At 35.2% G+C, this 13,924-nt stretch overlaps 1 protein-coding gene across 6 annotated transcripts in view; it reads left to right on the top strand.

The window, feature by feature from the left end:
* SORBS2 (sorbin and SH3 domain containing 2) overlaps positions 1 to 13,924 on the top strand; it is a 203,712-nt gene that overhangs the window by 98,310 nt on the left and 91,478 nt on the right. For all 6 annotated transcript variants that reach the window (XM_068531974.1, XM_068531980.1, XM_068531978.1 and 3 more), the window contains exon 3: positions 12,197 to 12,246. In XM_068531974.1, coding sequence (XP_068388075.1) covers positions 12,237 to 12,246 — 10 coding nt within the window. In that variant the 5' untranslated portion in view covers positions 12,197 to 12,236. The remainder of the gene's footprint in view (positions 1 to 12,196; positions 12,247 to 13,924) is intronic.

Here is a 13,924-nt window from a genome sequence, read left to right as displayed (position 1 = left end):
AAAATAAAAATGTTGAAGATACATAGGCAGGGAAAGGCACGACTGAAAATGATTTTTCATTCACCTTTAATTCCACCTAACACTTTTAAAGTTAGTACCTAGAGATGTCATCAAGAATTTTGCCAGACTTCTTGCTAAAGATCTAGTGAACTACTTTCGCACTCCAAATATTACAGAAATAAATAATTTTAACAATGAAAAGGGAAGATATCTATCTTTATTATCTATTTTCATTGGCTCCGAATGAATAGTGTCATAAGCTGCCCACTTTCTGATATTTTTGCCAACAAAAATATCAAAAGGTTCAAATTTTAATAGATTCAATATTTCTTCAGAGACAGTATCTTCCCCCAGTGGTCCCTTATTTTCTTCCTTGGATTTTCACAAATTAGTCCAACGACCTTAAGGTATATGTGAAGTGACTTGAGATACATTTTCATTCTAAATAAACTTTGCAAGAGAAATACTCTTTAAATGTTCAATGACCAAATTAGAGCAAATTTCTTATCACCACCACCCCCCCAAAATTCAAATTCCAGGTAGCAAGCAGAGTTTCACCATTTCATATCTAAGACACACACAAACACAGGTTTGTACCACTACTGGCGGTATACAGCAGGCTTTTGCCCTTACTAAGTTATGTAAACGTTATTTCAGGTGTTCAGGAAGCAGGTGTGTTTGTTCAATCAAAAGAAAAAAATATGACTGTTTCTTTAATAGTCAATTAACAATAAGCAGGATTATTTAACGGTTATTTCATAAAATAACATTGCCATGGAAATACGTTAAAATAAACATTCTCAACTTAAAATCCTGACGTTTTCTGAAAAAAAAAATAGCAATAGCTATTGGCCTAGGCTTAAGTCTAAATAGAGCCTCCTATTTGGGCTTGTGCAGTCGTCGGGCAAAAGAAATCCTTGTCATAAGCAACCATTATTTCCATATTAGTTCTAGAAGAATAAATCCTATGGTCCTCTGCTAACAGCCCTAACTTATTCATCAGCCAGGCCTGCCTCGTACCATACCTCCTTCTCTCCTGGAACCCCCAACATATCAGCACTCAATTAGGCAACTATGCCTAATGTAATGTATTATAATTAACTGTAATGTGTTGAGGGGAATTATCTTGATTTCAGTTGACATTTCAAGATGCCTTAAAAGGAGTCGCCTTTTTTTCACTAACAGTCAGGAAAGCTAAGTCATTTTTGAGGGTCAGCTTTTTACTGTTTGATCTTGGAGCAGTCATTTCTCTTATCTTCAAAAGCCCAATCTAAAAATCAAGATGATTGATCCAAAGTCCTTTTCAGAAGTTGAGATTTAAGAAATAAAACACACATAAAATGATACTTCTTTATTACTGCCACAGCATTTAATGTTTGCTTCCACTTAAAGTCTAAATACGATACATACAAAACTAAACTAGATTATGTAATTTCTTTTTATATCCGATGATTTGTGATATTAATATATAAAAATTAAAATTAAAGGTTTTTAAATTTATTTATTTATTTATTTATTTTTGGCTGCATTGGGTCTTCGTTGCTGTGTGTGGGCTTTCTCTAGTTGCGGCGAGCCGGGGCTACTCTTCTCATTGCAGTGGCTTCTCTTGTTGCGGAGCACAGGCTCTAGGCACGCGGGCTTCAGTAGTTGTGGCACGTGGGCTCAGTAGTTGTGGCTCACGGGCTCTAGAGCGCAGGCTCAGTAATCGTGGCTCACGGGCCCAGTTGCTCCGCAGCATGTGGGATCTTCCCGGACCAGGGCTCAAACCCGTGTCCCCTGCATTGGCAGGTGGATTCTTAACCACTGCGCCACCAGGGAAGCTCAAAATGAAAGGTTTTAAAATTAAAAATAGGAGGAAATTTATAAATAAACAACAAGATCCTACTGTATAGCTCATGGAACTATATTCAATATCCTGGGATAAACCATATGGAAAAGAATATAAAAAAAGAATGTATAAATGTATATAACTCAGTCACTTTGCTGTACAGCAGAAATTAACACAGCATTGTAAATCAACTATACTTCAATACAAAGTTTTTTATTTTTTGAAAAAAGGAAATTTAGCAAAGCTCAAATTTTTAAAAAATGGTTCTTTTATTTTTAATTTTTTTACATTGAACATAACTGTTACTAACATTTTTAAATTTCAACTTTATGGAAGTTATAATTGATGTATACAGTTGTAACATATTTAAAGTGTACACGGCGATGATATATGTGTACACTGTGGAAGGATTCCCCCCATCTAGTTAACACATCCATCACTTCACATATTAATCTTTTTTTTTTTTTTTTTTGGTGAGAACATTTAAGTTCTACTCTCTTAGCAAATTTCAATTATACCATACAGTGTTATCAATCATAGTCATCATGTTTTACATTAGATCCTTAGACCTTATTTATCTTATAGCTGAAAGTTTGTGCATTTTTACCAAACTCTCCCTATTTCCCCCACCCCCCAGCCCCTGGCAACCACTTTCCTACTCTCTGTTTCTATGAATTTGACTTTTTTTCTTTTTTAGATTCCACACATAAGTGATACCACACAGTATTTGTCTTTCTCTGTCTTACTTATTTTGCTTAGCATAATACCCTCAAGGTTCATCCATGTTGTCACAAATGACAAGATCTCCTTCTTTCTCACGGTTGAATAAATATTCCATTGTGTAAATATACTGCATCTTTATCCATTCATCAGTTGGTGGACACATAAGTTGTTTCCATATCTTGACTATTGTGAATAATGCTGCAGTGAACATGGGAGTGCAGATATCTCTTCAATATTCTGTTTTCATTTCCTTTGGATTTATACCCTGAAGTGGGATTGCTGGATCACATGATAGTTCTATTTTTAATTTTCTGAGGAACCTCCATATTTTTTCCCATAGTACTTGTACCAATTTATTCCCACCAACAGCACACAGGGTTTCCTTTTCCCCACATTTTCACCAGCAATTGTTATCTCCTGTCTTTTTGATAATAGCCATTCTAACAGGTGTGAAGTGAAATCTCACTGTGGTTTTGATTTGCATTCCCCCGATGATTAGTAATGTTACGCACTTTTTCATGTACTGTTGGCCATTGTATGTCCTTCTTTGGAAAAACGTCTGTTCAGTTCCTCCGCCCGTTTTTAAATCAATTCGGTTTTCTGAGTTTTGTTTTATTTTAGTTTGGTTTTTGGCTTTTTGCAGTTGAGTTGTATGAGTTCTTTATATATTTTGGATATTAACCCTTTATCGGATGTACGACTTACAGATACTGTCTCCCATTCTGCAGGTTGTCTTTTCCTTTTGTGACGATATCCTTTGCTGTGCAGAAGTTTTTAGTTTGATGTACTCTTACTGGCTTATTTTTGCTTTTGTTGCCTTGCTTTTGTTGTCAAATACAAAAAATCATTGCCAAGACCAAAGTCAAGCTTATGCCTTATGTTTTCTTCTGGGAGTTTTATGGTTTTAGGCCTTACATTCATGTCTTTAGTCCACTTTGAGTTGATTTTTGTTTATGGTATAGGATAGCGGTCCAGTTTCATTCTTTTGCATGTGGCTGTCCAGTTTTCCCAGCACCACTGAAGAGACTATCCTTTCCCCATCATATATTCTTGGCTCCTTTGTCATAAATTAATTGACCATATTTGCATGGGTTTATTTCTGGGCTGTCTATTCTGTTCCATTTGTCTATGTGTCTGTTTTTATGCCAATGCTGTATTTTTTTTTATTTCTATAGCTTTGTAATATAGTTTGAAATCAGGAAGTGTGATGCCTCTAGTTTTATTCTTCTTTCTCAAGATTGCTTTGGCTATTCATTTGGTTTTTTGTGATTTCATACAAACTTTAGAACTGTTTTTTCTATTTCTGTGAAAAATGCCATTGGAATTTTGGTAGGGATTGCACTGAATCTGTAGATTGTTTTGGGTAGTATGGACATTTTAACACTATTCTGCCAATCCATGAGCCTGAAATAGCTTTCCATTTATTTATCTCTTCTTCCATTTCTTCTTCCTTTTCTTCCATCAATGTCTTACAGTTTTTAGTGTACGGATCTTTCACCTCCTTGGTTTCATTTATTCCTATGTATTTTGTTCTTTTTGATGCATTTTTAAATGGGATTATTTTCTTAATTTCTTTCTGATATTTTGTTATTAGTGTATAGAAATGCAACTGATTTTTGCATATTGATTTTGTATCCTGCAACTTTACCGAATTCGTTTATTAGTTCTAACAGTTTTTTGGTGGAATGTTTAGGGTTTTCTATATGTAATATCATGTCATCTGCAAATAGAGACAGTTTTACTTCTTCCAAATCAGAAAGAAAGAAGTAAACGTTTTTTTTTTTAAAGATCAAAGATTTGCTCCTCAAAGTAGAAATTTATGGTACTCTCTGTAATGGTGGAAAGCAGGGGAGATACTTTCACTTAGTGAACTCAACAGGAATGGCTGTCATCAGGATGCTATCACTCTGCAATCTGCCACACAATTCTTTATGTGACATTTTACAGACATCTCTTCCCTCCAACCATCACCTTGGGTTATAAGCTGTCAAGGGTAATGGAAAGTCTTTTTTTAAAGGCTAATTGTCACAACCTTTAAGTGTCACTTTCCCTTAGGTTCAATAGCAATGACTTAGCTGGCATAGGAGGCAAGTGTTTGACTGAACCATTTCTTTAGGTCTATCTCCTCTTATTCACTGCAGTGGTGGTGGGGCAGGGGGAGAACTTTGCTAAAAGAAGGCTCTGTTTAAGGAGGAAAGAAAAGTTGCCTGGAAAGCAGAATTCCTTTTCAATTCCAAAATGTTGCTAAGTTGGGCATGGAATAATTGAGTAATGGGAAAATACATACAAATAAACCTTACGAACTGTGGTGGCTTAGTTTAATTTAAAGCAATAAAATATAGTCTGTGTGTTTTCAGGAAAGTCTAGATTATACTCTCATGACTCAATCAAAGGTAAAAGTCTGTCTCAAAATATTCAAAATATTGGTGACTGGGCATGACGCCAGTTAGCCAATTCGGGGATGGTCTGCTGCATTGGGGGGAGGGAGTTTGATCTTGCTGCTGTTGCTACTGCCAAAGATGATAATGATGTTGCTATAAATCATTTAGATGGCTGCAAATGGGAAAAACTGGGTTTGAATCCAGGTCCACTTGACTTCAAGACCTATCCTTCCAACACTATTCAGTTCACCTGTAACATGTATTTCTATAGTCTAATTCTTTCTATGTTTCTTTGATGATGTGCCTGACTCACCAGATCCACATCAAGGTTCTGGTTTATTTTCATTAGGAATACACTTGGCTTTTGATTTATAGAATAGAAACCAATGGAAATTTTCTAGTACTGTACTATCAAGTTGATCAATAACTTTGTCTTAGAAAAAATGCATTTGTAAGTACTTAGATATATACTATAATCATCCTTAAGTATTGCAGTATAAAAGTAAAAGATACCATGAAAGCAGGATACTAGAGCAATATTAAATCACATGACAATTTAGTGCAAAAAGAAACCAGTATTCTTTTATAATTAAAAAAGAGAGTAAATCACAGACTTTGAGGCTTTGAAATGGCATCAGAAAGAAAATTATCTACCAGGATTGACTTCTAACTAGTATACTTTTTACAGAAAATCTATACGCATTTTGACTAGCTTGCATTGTAAAGTCTCAGAAAGAAAATTGCTAGTTTCCTTGAAAAACATATGGTGCTCTTCAGGAAATTTTTCCAGGTATCATGAAATTTGGTATAATTAAAAAGAACACTTTGTATTTTTTATGAAAATAGTCAATGGCCTCGTGTCCTTTTGTTCATCACTATTCACAGTAATGATTTTGCCTTATGCCTAGAAATGACGTTAAGTGTGTTCTGATCCCAGCATTCACGTATGAATGCTGTTGATGATTTGGCTTCTGAAAACTAAGGACCGATCTTCAGGCACCATTAGCTCAGGAATGTTGGGAGGGATTTAAGTTCTTATGTGGAGGCTGCCCTCATTATTGACTGAGATGATTTGTACCACCCACTCAGAGGCAAAGGAGTCCCTGACTTGACATCATATACCAGCTGTCAACGCAGAGAAACCATTCAGAAAAGGGGGAGACGTGGATTCTCATTTTTCTAAGCTCAGGGACTGTAAAGGACATAATAAACGACTTAGGGTATTTCCTGTGTACATTTCAAAGCAGCACATTAATATATTAGAAAAGATAACTAAAGATAAATGTCAACAACCTAAATTAAGTCATCTGGCTGTAATTGAAAAGTGAAATCATTTGGCATTTATGAATACGGCTAATCCTACCACAAAGAGAGAGAGAAAGGATTTGACCACTCAGGGTAGTTTATGCAGAAAGAGTGGTACATATACCATTTCAAAGTAAATTCAGGCTAAAATCTGGTGCATAAAATTAATATGCACCGTAGTTTTATTCTTGTGTTTAAAATATCTCTAAGAAATCTAACATCCCTCAATGTTTTCCCACCCCTTTGACTATTTGTGAGTCCTTTTTTCTGAATTATATATGAACTGTGAATAGAATAATTTTAAAATAACCTAGCAATTTACTGGATTAAAATTATTCCATGGAAAATCTTTTGGGCTCCAATCTTAAACTCCTCGCATTAGCTGAGCTAAAATGTAGTCCTATCGCTGTATAGCTGGCCTTGGTGCTTAAAATCAAGTCTACAAAAACAAAATGACTAACACAGAATTCTTGGCCAAAATTGAGGAGAGAATTTGCCTCAGCTCCTCTTCAGAATGGGATGCCTCATAATCAAAAGATTTCAAGCAGAATTACAAGATTATGGGCACAAAGTCATGTTGGTGCCCATGAATGAACAATCAAACATCTTAGGATCCTCATTCAAAACTTAAATTACCCAACCTGTTGTCATACGCATGTTGGAAATAAAGCCGACTCTGATCCATTAAAAAAAAAAAAGAGAGATATCTGATCACTGAAATTCAAGCAGAATTAAAAGACCATAGCCACCAAATCATGTCTTATCCATGCATGAACAAGCAGCACAATCTACTGCCAATGCCTATTGGGAAAGAACCCTACTCTGACCTATGAGAAAAACAAATCCATTGCTATACACAAATTGGATACACATAATGTTGCCTTTTATATAAAAACTTCAGCAAGAACTGAATTTAAGTAAATACATCTCCGCTCCACCTGTTGAATATCATTTTGATACTCTCATGTACAGACAGTTTTTGCTCTGTGGATTATCTGCTGAGGTTCAAGGTAGTCTGCATTTTATGGTCAGTTTTCATAGTCTTGGACCTGGTTCAATTCCAATTTAAGAGAATACTTGAAATACTGTCTCTCCTAGTAGCATGCAAACACTCCAGGAATTTGATGCTTTCCAGAATAATCTGTGCTTGTTATGTAAGTACAATCAAAGACACTTTTTCAGAACAGAACAAAAGAGATTAGGTTCGCTTTAGTTCAAACTGTCTAAAGAGAGTTCTCAGTTGTGGACTTGTTAATGGCTTTAGTACAAATAATGGAAATAGAATCATGCATTTTTATTAGTCACCCAAGAAGCCTTCGGTTTCGGGTTCTTCTGCAGAGCTCAATCACTGTGGCTTTTCTTTTAAAACTTGGAAAATGTCTTGCCTGATTAGGAAGTTAGTCATTTCACGTTTTGACATCTAAAACAATGCGAAGTTAAAAAACCTCACGTGTTACATTTATAAGTAACAGGATACATCCCTTTAAAGATGAAAAGCTCAAGGATTTGTGGCGCCTTTCTTTGTTCCCGTTAATCCTATTTTACTTTCTTCAGTGTCAGATATTTTGTAAATATCGGCATTTGAATTCAAACAACAAATGCTGATTATTAGTTCCCTAACTTGGTATAAAAACGTTATTAGAGTAGCAGAGTTAACTTTCCTTCTGTTTGATGTTTTCTTTATCAATCAGTATTGTTCCAGCTCAAACACTGTCTTTGTCATTCAGTTTTAAAACTTAAAACAGTTTTAAAACTTAAAACAGTTTTAAACATCAAGTGTTTGGAAAAGGAGTGATAAATAGAATTTGGGAAATGTCTTCACAGTCCTCATTTTTCTGGAGACTTGTTTATTCCTTCTTGTTTTAGCAGTTGCCTCAGCTGTGGTCACAGACATCCCCTGAGGCTTTACTTTTCCATTTATTTTGTCCATTTAAGGTTAACGTATTAGGAGTTTTGCTACTGAGACATTAAAATAAATACATCTGATGGAGTTTTCTCAAGTCTCCTGCACTGACCACTGCCTTCTTCCCTGACTTAATTGGCATCCCTTCAATCCAGGCGGTATTAAGGCTACCAAGTAGGCTACATTAGGTATTAAGGCTACATACGTAGCTATGTGCCACATTTATTTTTGTATTCTGAAAAAGAAAATAGAAATGTGCCCCTTTACTTATACCAGCTGAAAAATAAGAGATAAAATTCATCATAATAAAGTTTCCTTCATTCACTCTTTAAAGTCAGTTGGCCTGTGAAATTTTACTGTAAAATTCAGTGTAACACTGTGGTAATTCTCTCAGTCCTAGATGTGGCAACCGTACACATTACTCCTGCCCTGCTTCTCCTACACTGCTGCAGTGTCCTTCCAGGGTGGATGGGCAAGAATGTGACACTGAACACAATCAGGTGATACCAAAACACTACACAATGAGGATGTCATCTGTGTTGTTTTCAGTTTATAGCTCTAAAATATAAATTGGGATGAACATCAGTACTCTGACTTTATCCATTCTATATGCTCATTGTTTTAGTATTTATTGAGTACCGGGCATTAGTAATTCAATCTAGGTGTAAAAAAGATAAAATCCTTCTCTTCTTGGTTCATATATACATCTCATATCATTTATGTGTATTTTTTTCCATGCTATTTTATTTCCCCATTTCTCCCCCTACCCTAGGGTAGAAGGTATCATTATAATTAGCTGGTGTTCACATTTAAAAATTTTTGTAGGTTTAAATAACTTTTTTCCAGTTTATTGAGATATAATTGACATACAGCACTTGTATGAGTTTAAGGTAAACAGCATAATGATGTGACTTACATACATCGTGAAATGACGACCACAATAAGTTTAGTGAACATCCAACATCTCATAGAGATACAAAATTAAAGAAATAGAAAATAATATATTTTTCAATGTGATGAGAAATCTTAGGATTTTCTCTCAACGTCTTTCATATATAACATAAAGCAGTGTTAATTATATTTATCATGTTGCACATTACATCCCTAGTACTTATTTATTTTATAACTGGAAGTTTGTACTTTTTGACTTCCTTCATCCAATTCCCCCTCCCCCTACTCCCTGCCTCTGGCAACCACAAATCTGATCTCTTTTTCTATGAGTCTGTTTGTTCATTTGTTTGTTTTTGAGGTATAGTTGACCTACAACACTATGTCAGTTTCTGTTACACCACATAGTGATTCGATATTTCTATACATTTCAAAATGATCATGACATTAAGTCTAGTTACTATCTGTCACCGTACAAAGATATTACATAATTATTAACTATATTCCCCACACTGTACATTTCATACCTGTGACATCTTTACTTTGCAGCTTGGAAGTCTGTACCTCTGAATCTTCCTCACCTATTTCTCTCTTCCCCCCACCCCCCTCCCCTTTGGCAACCACCTGTTTGTTCTCTGTATCTGTGATTGTTTCTGTTTTGTTATGTTTGTTCATTTGTTTTGGTTTTTTAAATTATTAAAAAAAATTTTTTTTTGGCCATGTTGAGCAGCTTGTGGGATCTTAGTTCCCCGACCAGAGACTGAACCCACGCTCTTGGCAGTGAAAGTGCGGAGTCCTAACCATGGACCGCCAGGGAATTCCCTGTTTTGTTTTTTAGATTCCACATATAAGTGAAATCATACAGTATTTGTGTCTCTCTGCCTGACTTACTTCACTTATACCCTCTAGTTCCACCCACGTTGTCACAAATGGCAAGATTTCATTCTTTTTTATGCCTGAGTAATATTCCATTGTACATATATACCACATCTTCTTTATCCATTAATGTATGGATGGGTGCTTGGTTGGCTTCCATATCTTGGCTATTCTAAATAATGCTGCAATGAACATAGGAGTGTGTATATCTTTACTAATTAGTGCTTTTGTTTTCTTTGGATAAATACCCAGGAGTGGAATTGCTGGATCTTAAAGTAGTTCTATTTTTAATTTTCTGAGGAACCTCCATACTCTTTTCCATAGTGCAGGAGGGTATACTCTTTTCCAATTTACATTCTCACCAATAGTGCAGGAGGGTATACTCTTTTCTCCACATCCTTGCCAACACTTGTTATTTGTTGTCTTTTTGATAATAATTATTCTGACAGGTGTGAGGTGATATCTCATTGTGGTTTTGATTTGCATTTCCCTGATGATTAGTGATGTGGAGTATCTTTTCACATGCCTGTTGGCCATCTGTATGTCTTCTTTGGAAAAATGCCTATTCAAATCCTCTGCCCGTTCTTAATTGGGTTGTTTGATTTTTTTGATGTTAAGTTGTATGAATTCTTTGTATATTTTGGATATTAACCCCTTATCAGATAAATTGTTTGCAAATATCTTCTCCCATTTGGTAGGTGGTCTTTATGTTTTGTTGATAGTTTCCTTGGCTGTGCAAAAGCTTTTTTTAGTTTGATGTAGTCCCATTTGTTTATTTTTGCTTTTGTTTCCCTTGCCTGAGGAGACATATCCAAAAATATATTACTAAGGCCAGCGTCAAAGAGCATACTGCCTCTATTTTCTTCTAGAAGTTTTATGGTTTCAGGTCTTACATTTAAGTCTTTAATCCATTTTGAATTTATGGTTGTGCATGGTGTGAGCAAGTAGTCCAGTTTGATTCTTTTGATGTAGCTGTCCAGTCTTCCCAATTGGATACTGTAATTTTATTATTAGAATTTCACATTAGTAATAAATAGAACCAGGCTTTCTATAAGAGGTGAACTTCGATGGCCATGTTGAAAGAAAATGATGAATGATGACTAGAGCAGAACATACGAGGACCGGAGAAATGCTCAGAAAAGAGGACAGGGCCAGAACCCTGACAGGCAAACACAAGAAAGCCAGGAAGCTCATTTGGTGCTCTTTTTAGAGAATGAAGAAAAACTTATTTACTGAAGGTCTTTCTTGACAGGTCATGACAGATGATTTCATTTCAACCCTATCCCTACTCATCCATGAGGTATAGATAAAAATTGTTTTAACTATCGGATGTTAGAGTGCTAATGCACATGAAAACTGAATGTGTGGTACAGGGGAAGTTCACGTTCATTAACAACAGGCCCTACTCAGGAGCCAAGGCAAAGTGGCCAGGGTTAAACATCTTTCAGAGAGCTCTTCCTCTTAAAAGAACTGCTTCCTGAAGAGCCTATCCTTTCTCTTTCGTTGTAGGTTATGGATAAATAAGAAACTCTAAAAATGGGCTAAGAGAATACGCCAGGGAAAGAACTAAGTCATCTCACACGTCAAGAAATAATACAAATAGTAAAAATTTTTTTTTCTACAACAAGCACCATTTTCCCAACCATTTCAAATGAATTAATCTCAATTGTTATACAGCAAACACTTCAATGGGAAAAACCACCATATCTGATACTGAAACAGAAGTGGGTTTTGTAGTAATCATTTATTTCTTGCATCTTTGTAAAAATAGATGAATCTTATCTTCTTTGACTATTTGCTCAACATACATACTAAATACATTAAACATTCCCTGGTAGTAAATTAACTCTATAACAAATTGAAAATAATAATTGAATAATGTAAGGTAATGATTTCAAAGTACCAGAGTGCTTATTAAAATTCTGGGAGAGGATGCTTAACAACCAGTGATCCTTTCTGGCTTAGAGAACAAAAACTGTTATTATAAATGTTTATGAAAGCAATTTAATTTTTAACAATGAAAACCCCACTCCATTTTCATCCATTAATGGTCACCATTAAGCAAAAACATAAGTTTATGTTTAGGATAATAAAACCAATAATAACTGAAGTTTAACTTGAATAGAACTATAAATTCTGGCCACCTTATTAAACTCTAATTTAAATAAGACTAATGATCATGTGATATTAACTCACAGGTACACCAAAACAGAACAAAAACAAAAACACTCTTTCATGATATTTTGTTCCCCATGCTAGTGAACAAATTAATACATCATTTTTTTTCTACAGGAAAACTGAAGACTTTAATAACAAACCCTCCAAGGTCAAAATGAACACAGGTATGCTGTCTCTGTTAGTTTTAAACTCTTCAGCCTTGCTCTCTAAATATCATCTTGGCCCTAAATCATTAGTTTAGCACTCTGCTGATCCTAAATGTGATACTGAGTTTCTTAGATAGTCTAAATTCATTACTTGATTTCTTTGTTTTTGTGTTTTAATCTTATAGCTATCAAAAGTAGACTTTTCCGTTTTGCTGTCTATTCTTACTCCCTTTCTCTGTAATCATATCATGACATTAACTCCTGTAAACCCTAGGAAGAGGTAGCATGCCATTCAATGCATACATCTGAAATCTCTCACTTAAAATAGGTTAAATTCATAGGCAAGTTGCTCTAGTAGAAAATATTTTAAATCCCCCGTTCTGTAAACATTTTATGTTGACAGCGACCGTAGATAGAGTGCCAAAGCTTCACAGGAAATCAGCTTAATTAATCCACAGACACAATACACTTAAAGTCTTAAGCATTATAATTTTGATGTGGGAACAGTATCTCCAAATAGCTTAATAACATTGGTGCTCTGAACTCTTGTGCTGTATACAGATTAACTGTAAAAATGTTTGTGATACTTGCTTGATACATATGATTTTTTTCCATAATATAAGCATTTTAGCTTATATTTTCACCTTCCTCTCTCCCTGAAATTTTTATATTCAGTGTTGAATAATTCTGGAAAACAACTGTCTCACTGAAATTTTGTAATTTGTATTTTAAAAATAGCACTTCCTATCCACAAGTGATCACTGGGAAGTTGTTTTAGTGCCGTCACTCCACAGCAAAGGAGAAAGGATAGTGGAAGACGTTTTTCTCACGTCAAGCTGGTTGCCTTTTTGCTGTCTCTTGTTATCAAATTGCCTCAAGGGAGGATTAACAACCATTGGTGAAAACCAATATCTAATCCCTAGATCAAGTGTAGAGACATGCGCTATTGAACATGATTCTGCAGCTGCCCCTTAGCAGAAACCTGCTGTAACCGACCAAAGAGAATTCGAGGTCGGCTGGCCCCTGAAGATGCAGTCAGCCCGTAGCTGTGTAGAGCACCAGGCAAGATGAGGATATTGGAGACAGTCGAAATATACAAGGAAGGCTTAGAAATCAAGAGAAATTATAACCCTGGAAATGAACCAAGAAAAGTCATTTGGACAACTGGAGATGACAGAATTATACATGGGAAATGAAAGGAAAATATTATTAGGCAAAAGAGATTGAAGAAAGCAAATAGAATAGAGGGCCCACAGCTGAGCTATGGTAAGTCATACTGTGAAACTGCAAAATCACTCCAGCAGGACGTGCACAGGAGGAAGTTATATTTACTGGTTGTTCTACAGCATTTTCCTGCAGACCTAAGTTGAACATAACTTCCCAATATCCTTCATTTTGTGGAGTCTGATTTTCCTATTTATTATAACCCTATTATGACAGAGGTATAATATGTGATTATACTAAATATGCCATATTCATTACAATGCATTTAGTAATTAACCTTCCCATTCATAGAATTCAATCCATAATAACAAAGTAGGCAAATAGAAATTTGTAAATTCGTTTAGTTCTCTAGGGTACTTGAGCCAAGTTACTGTTATAGCAGCATGAATATAACCCTCTAAACATCCTCTCATTAAAAGGAATAAGCTGGGCTTTATATGGAATGCTAATTTGCATAGATATTTTGATTATA

Source organism: Eschrichtius robustus, chromosome 21, assembly GCF_028021215.1.
Source record: "Eschrichtius robustus isolate mEscRob2 chromosome 21, mEscRob2.pri, whole genome shotgun sequence".
Taxonomy (NCBI): Eukaryota; Metazoa; Chordata; class Mammalia; order Artiodactyla; family Eschrichtiidae; genus Eschrichtius; species Eschrichtius robustus.
The sequence above is the reverse complement of the archived record's forward strand: the minus strand, read 5'-3'. Positions and strand labels throughout refer to the sequence as shown.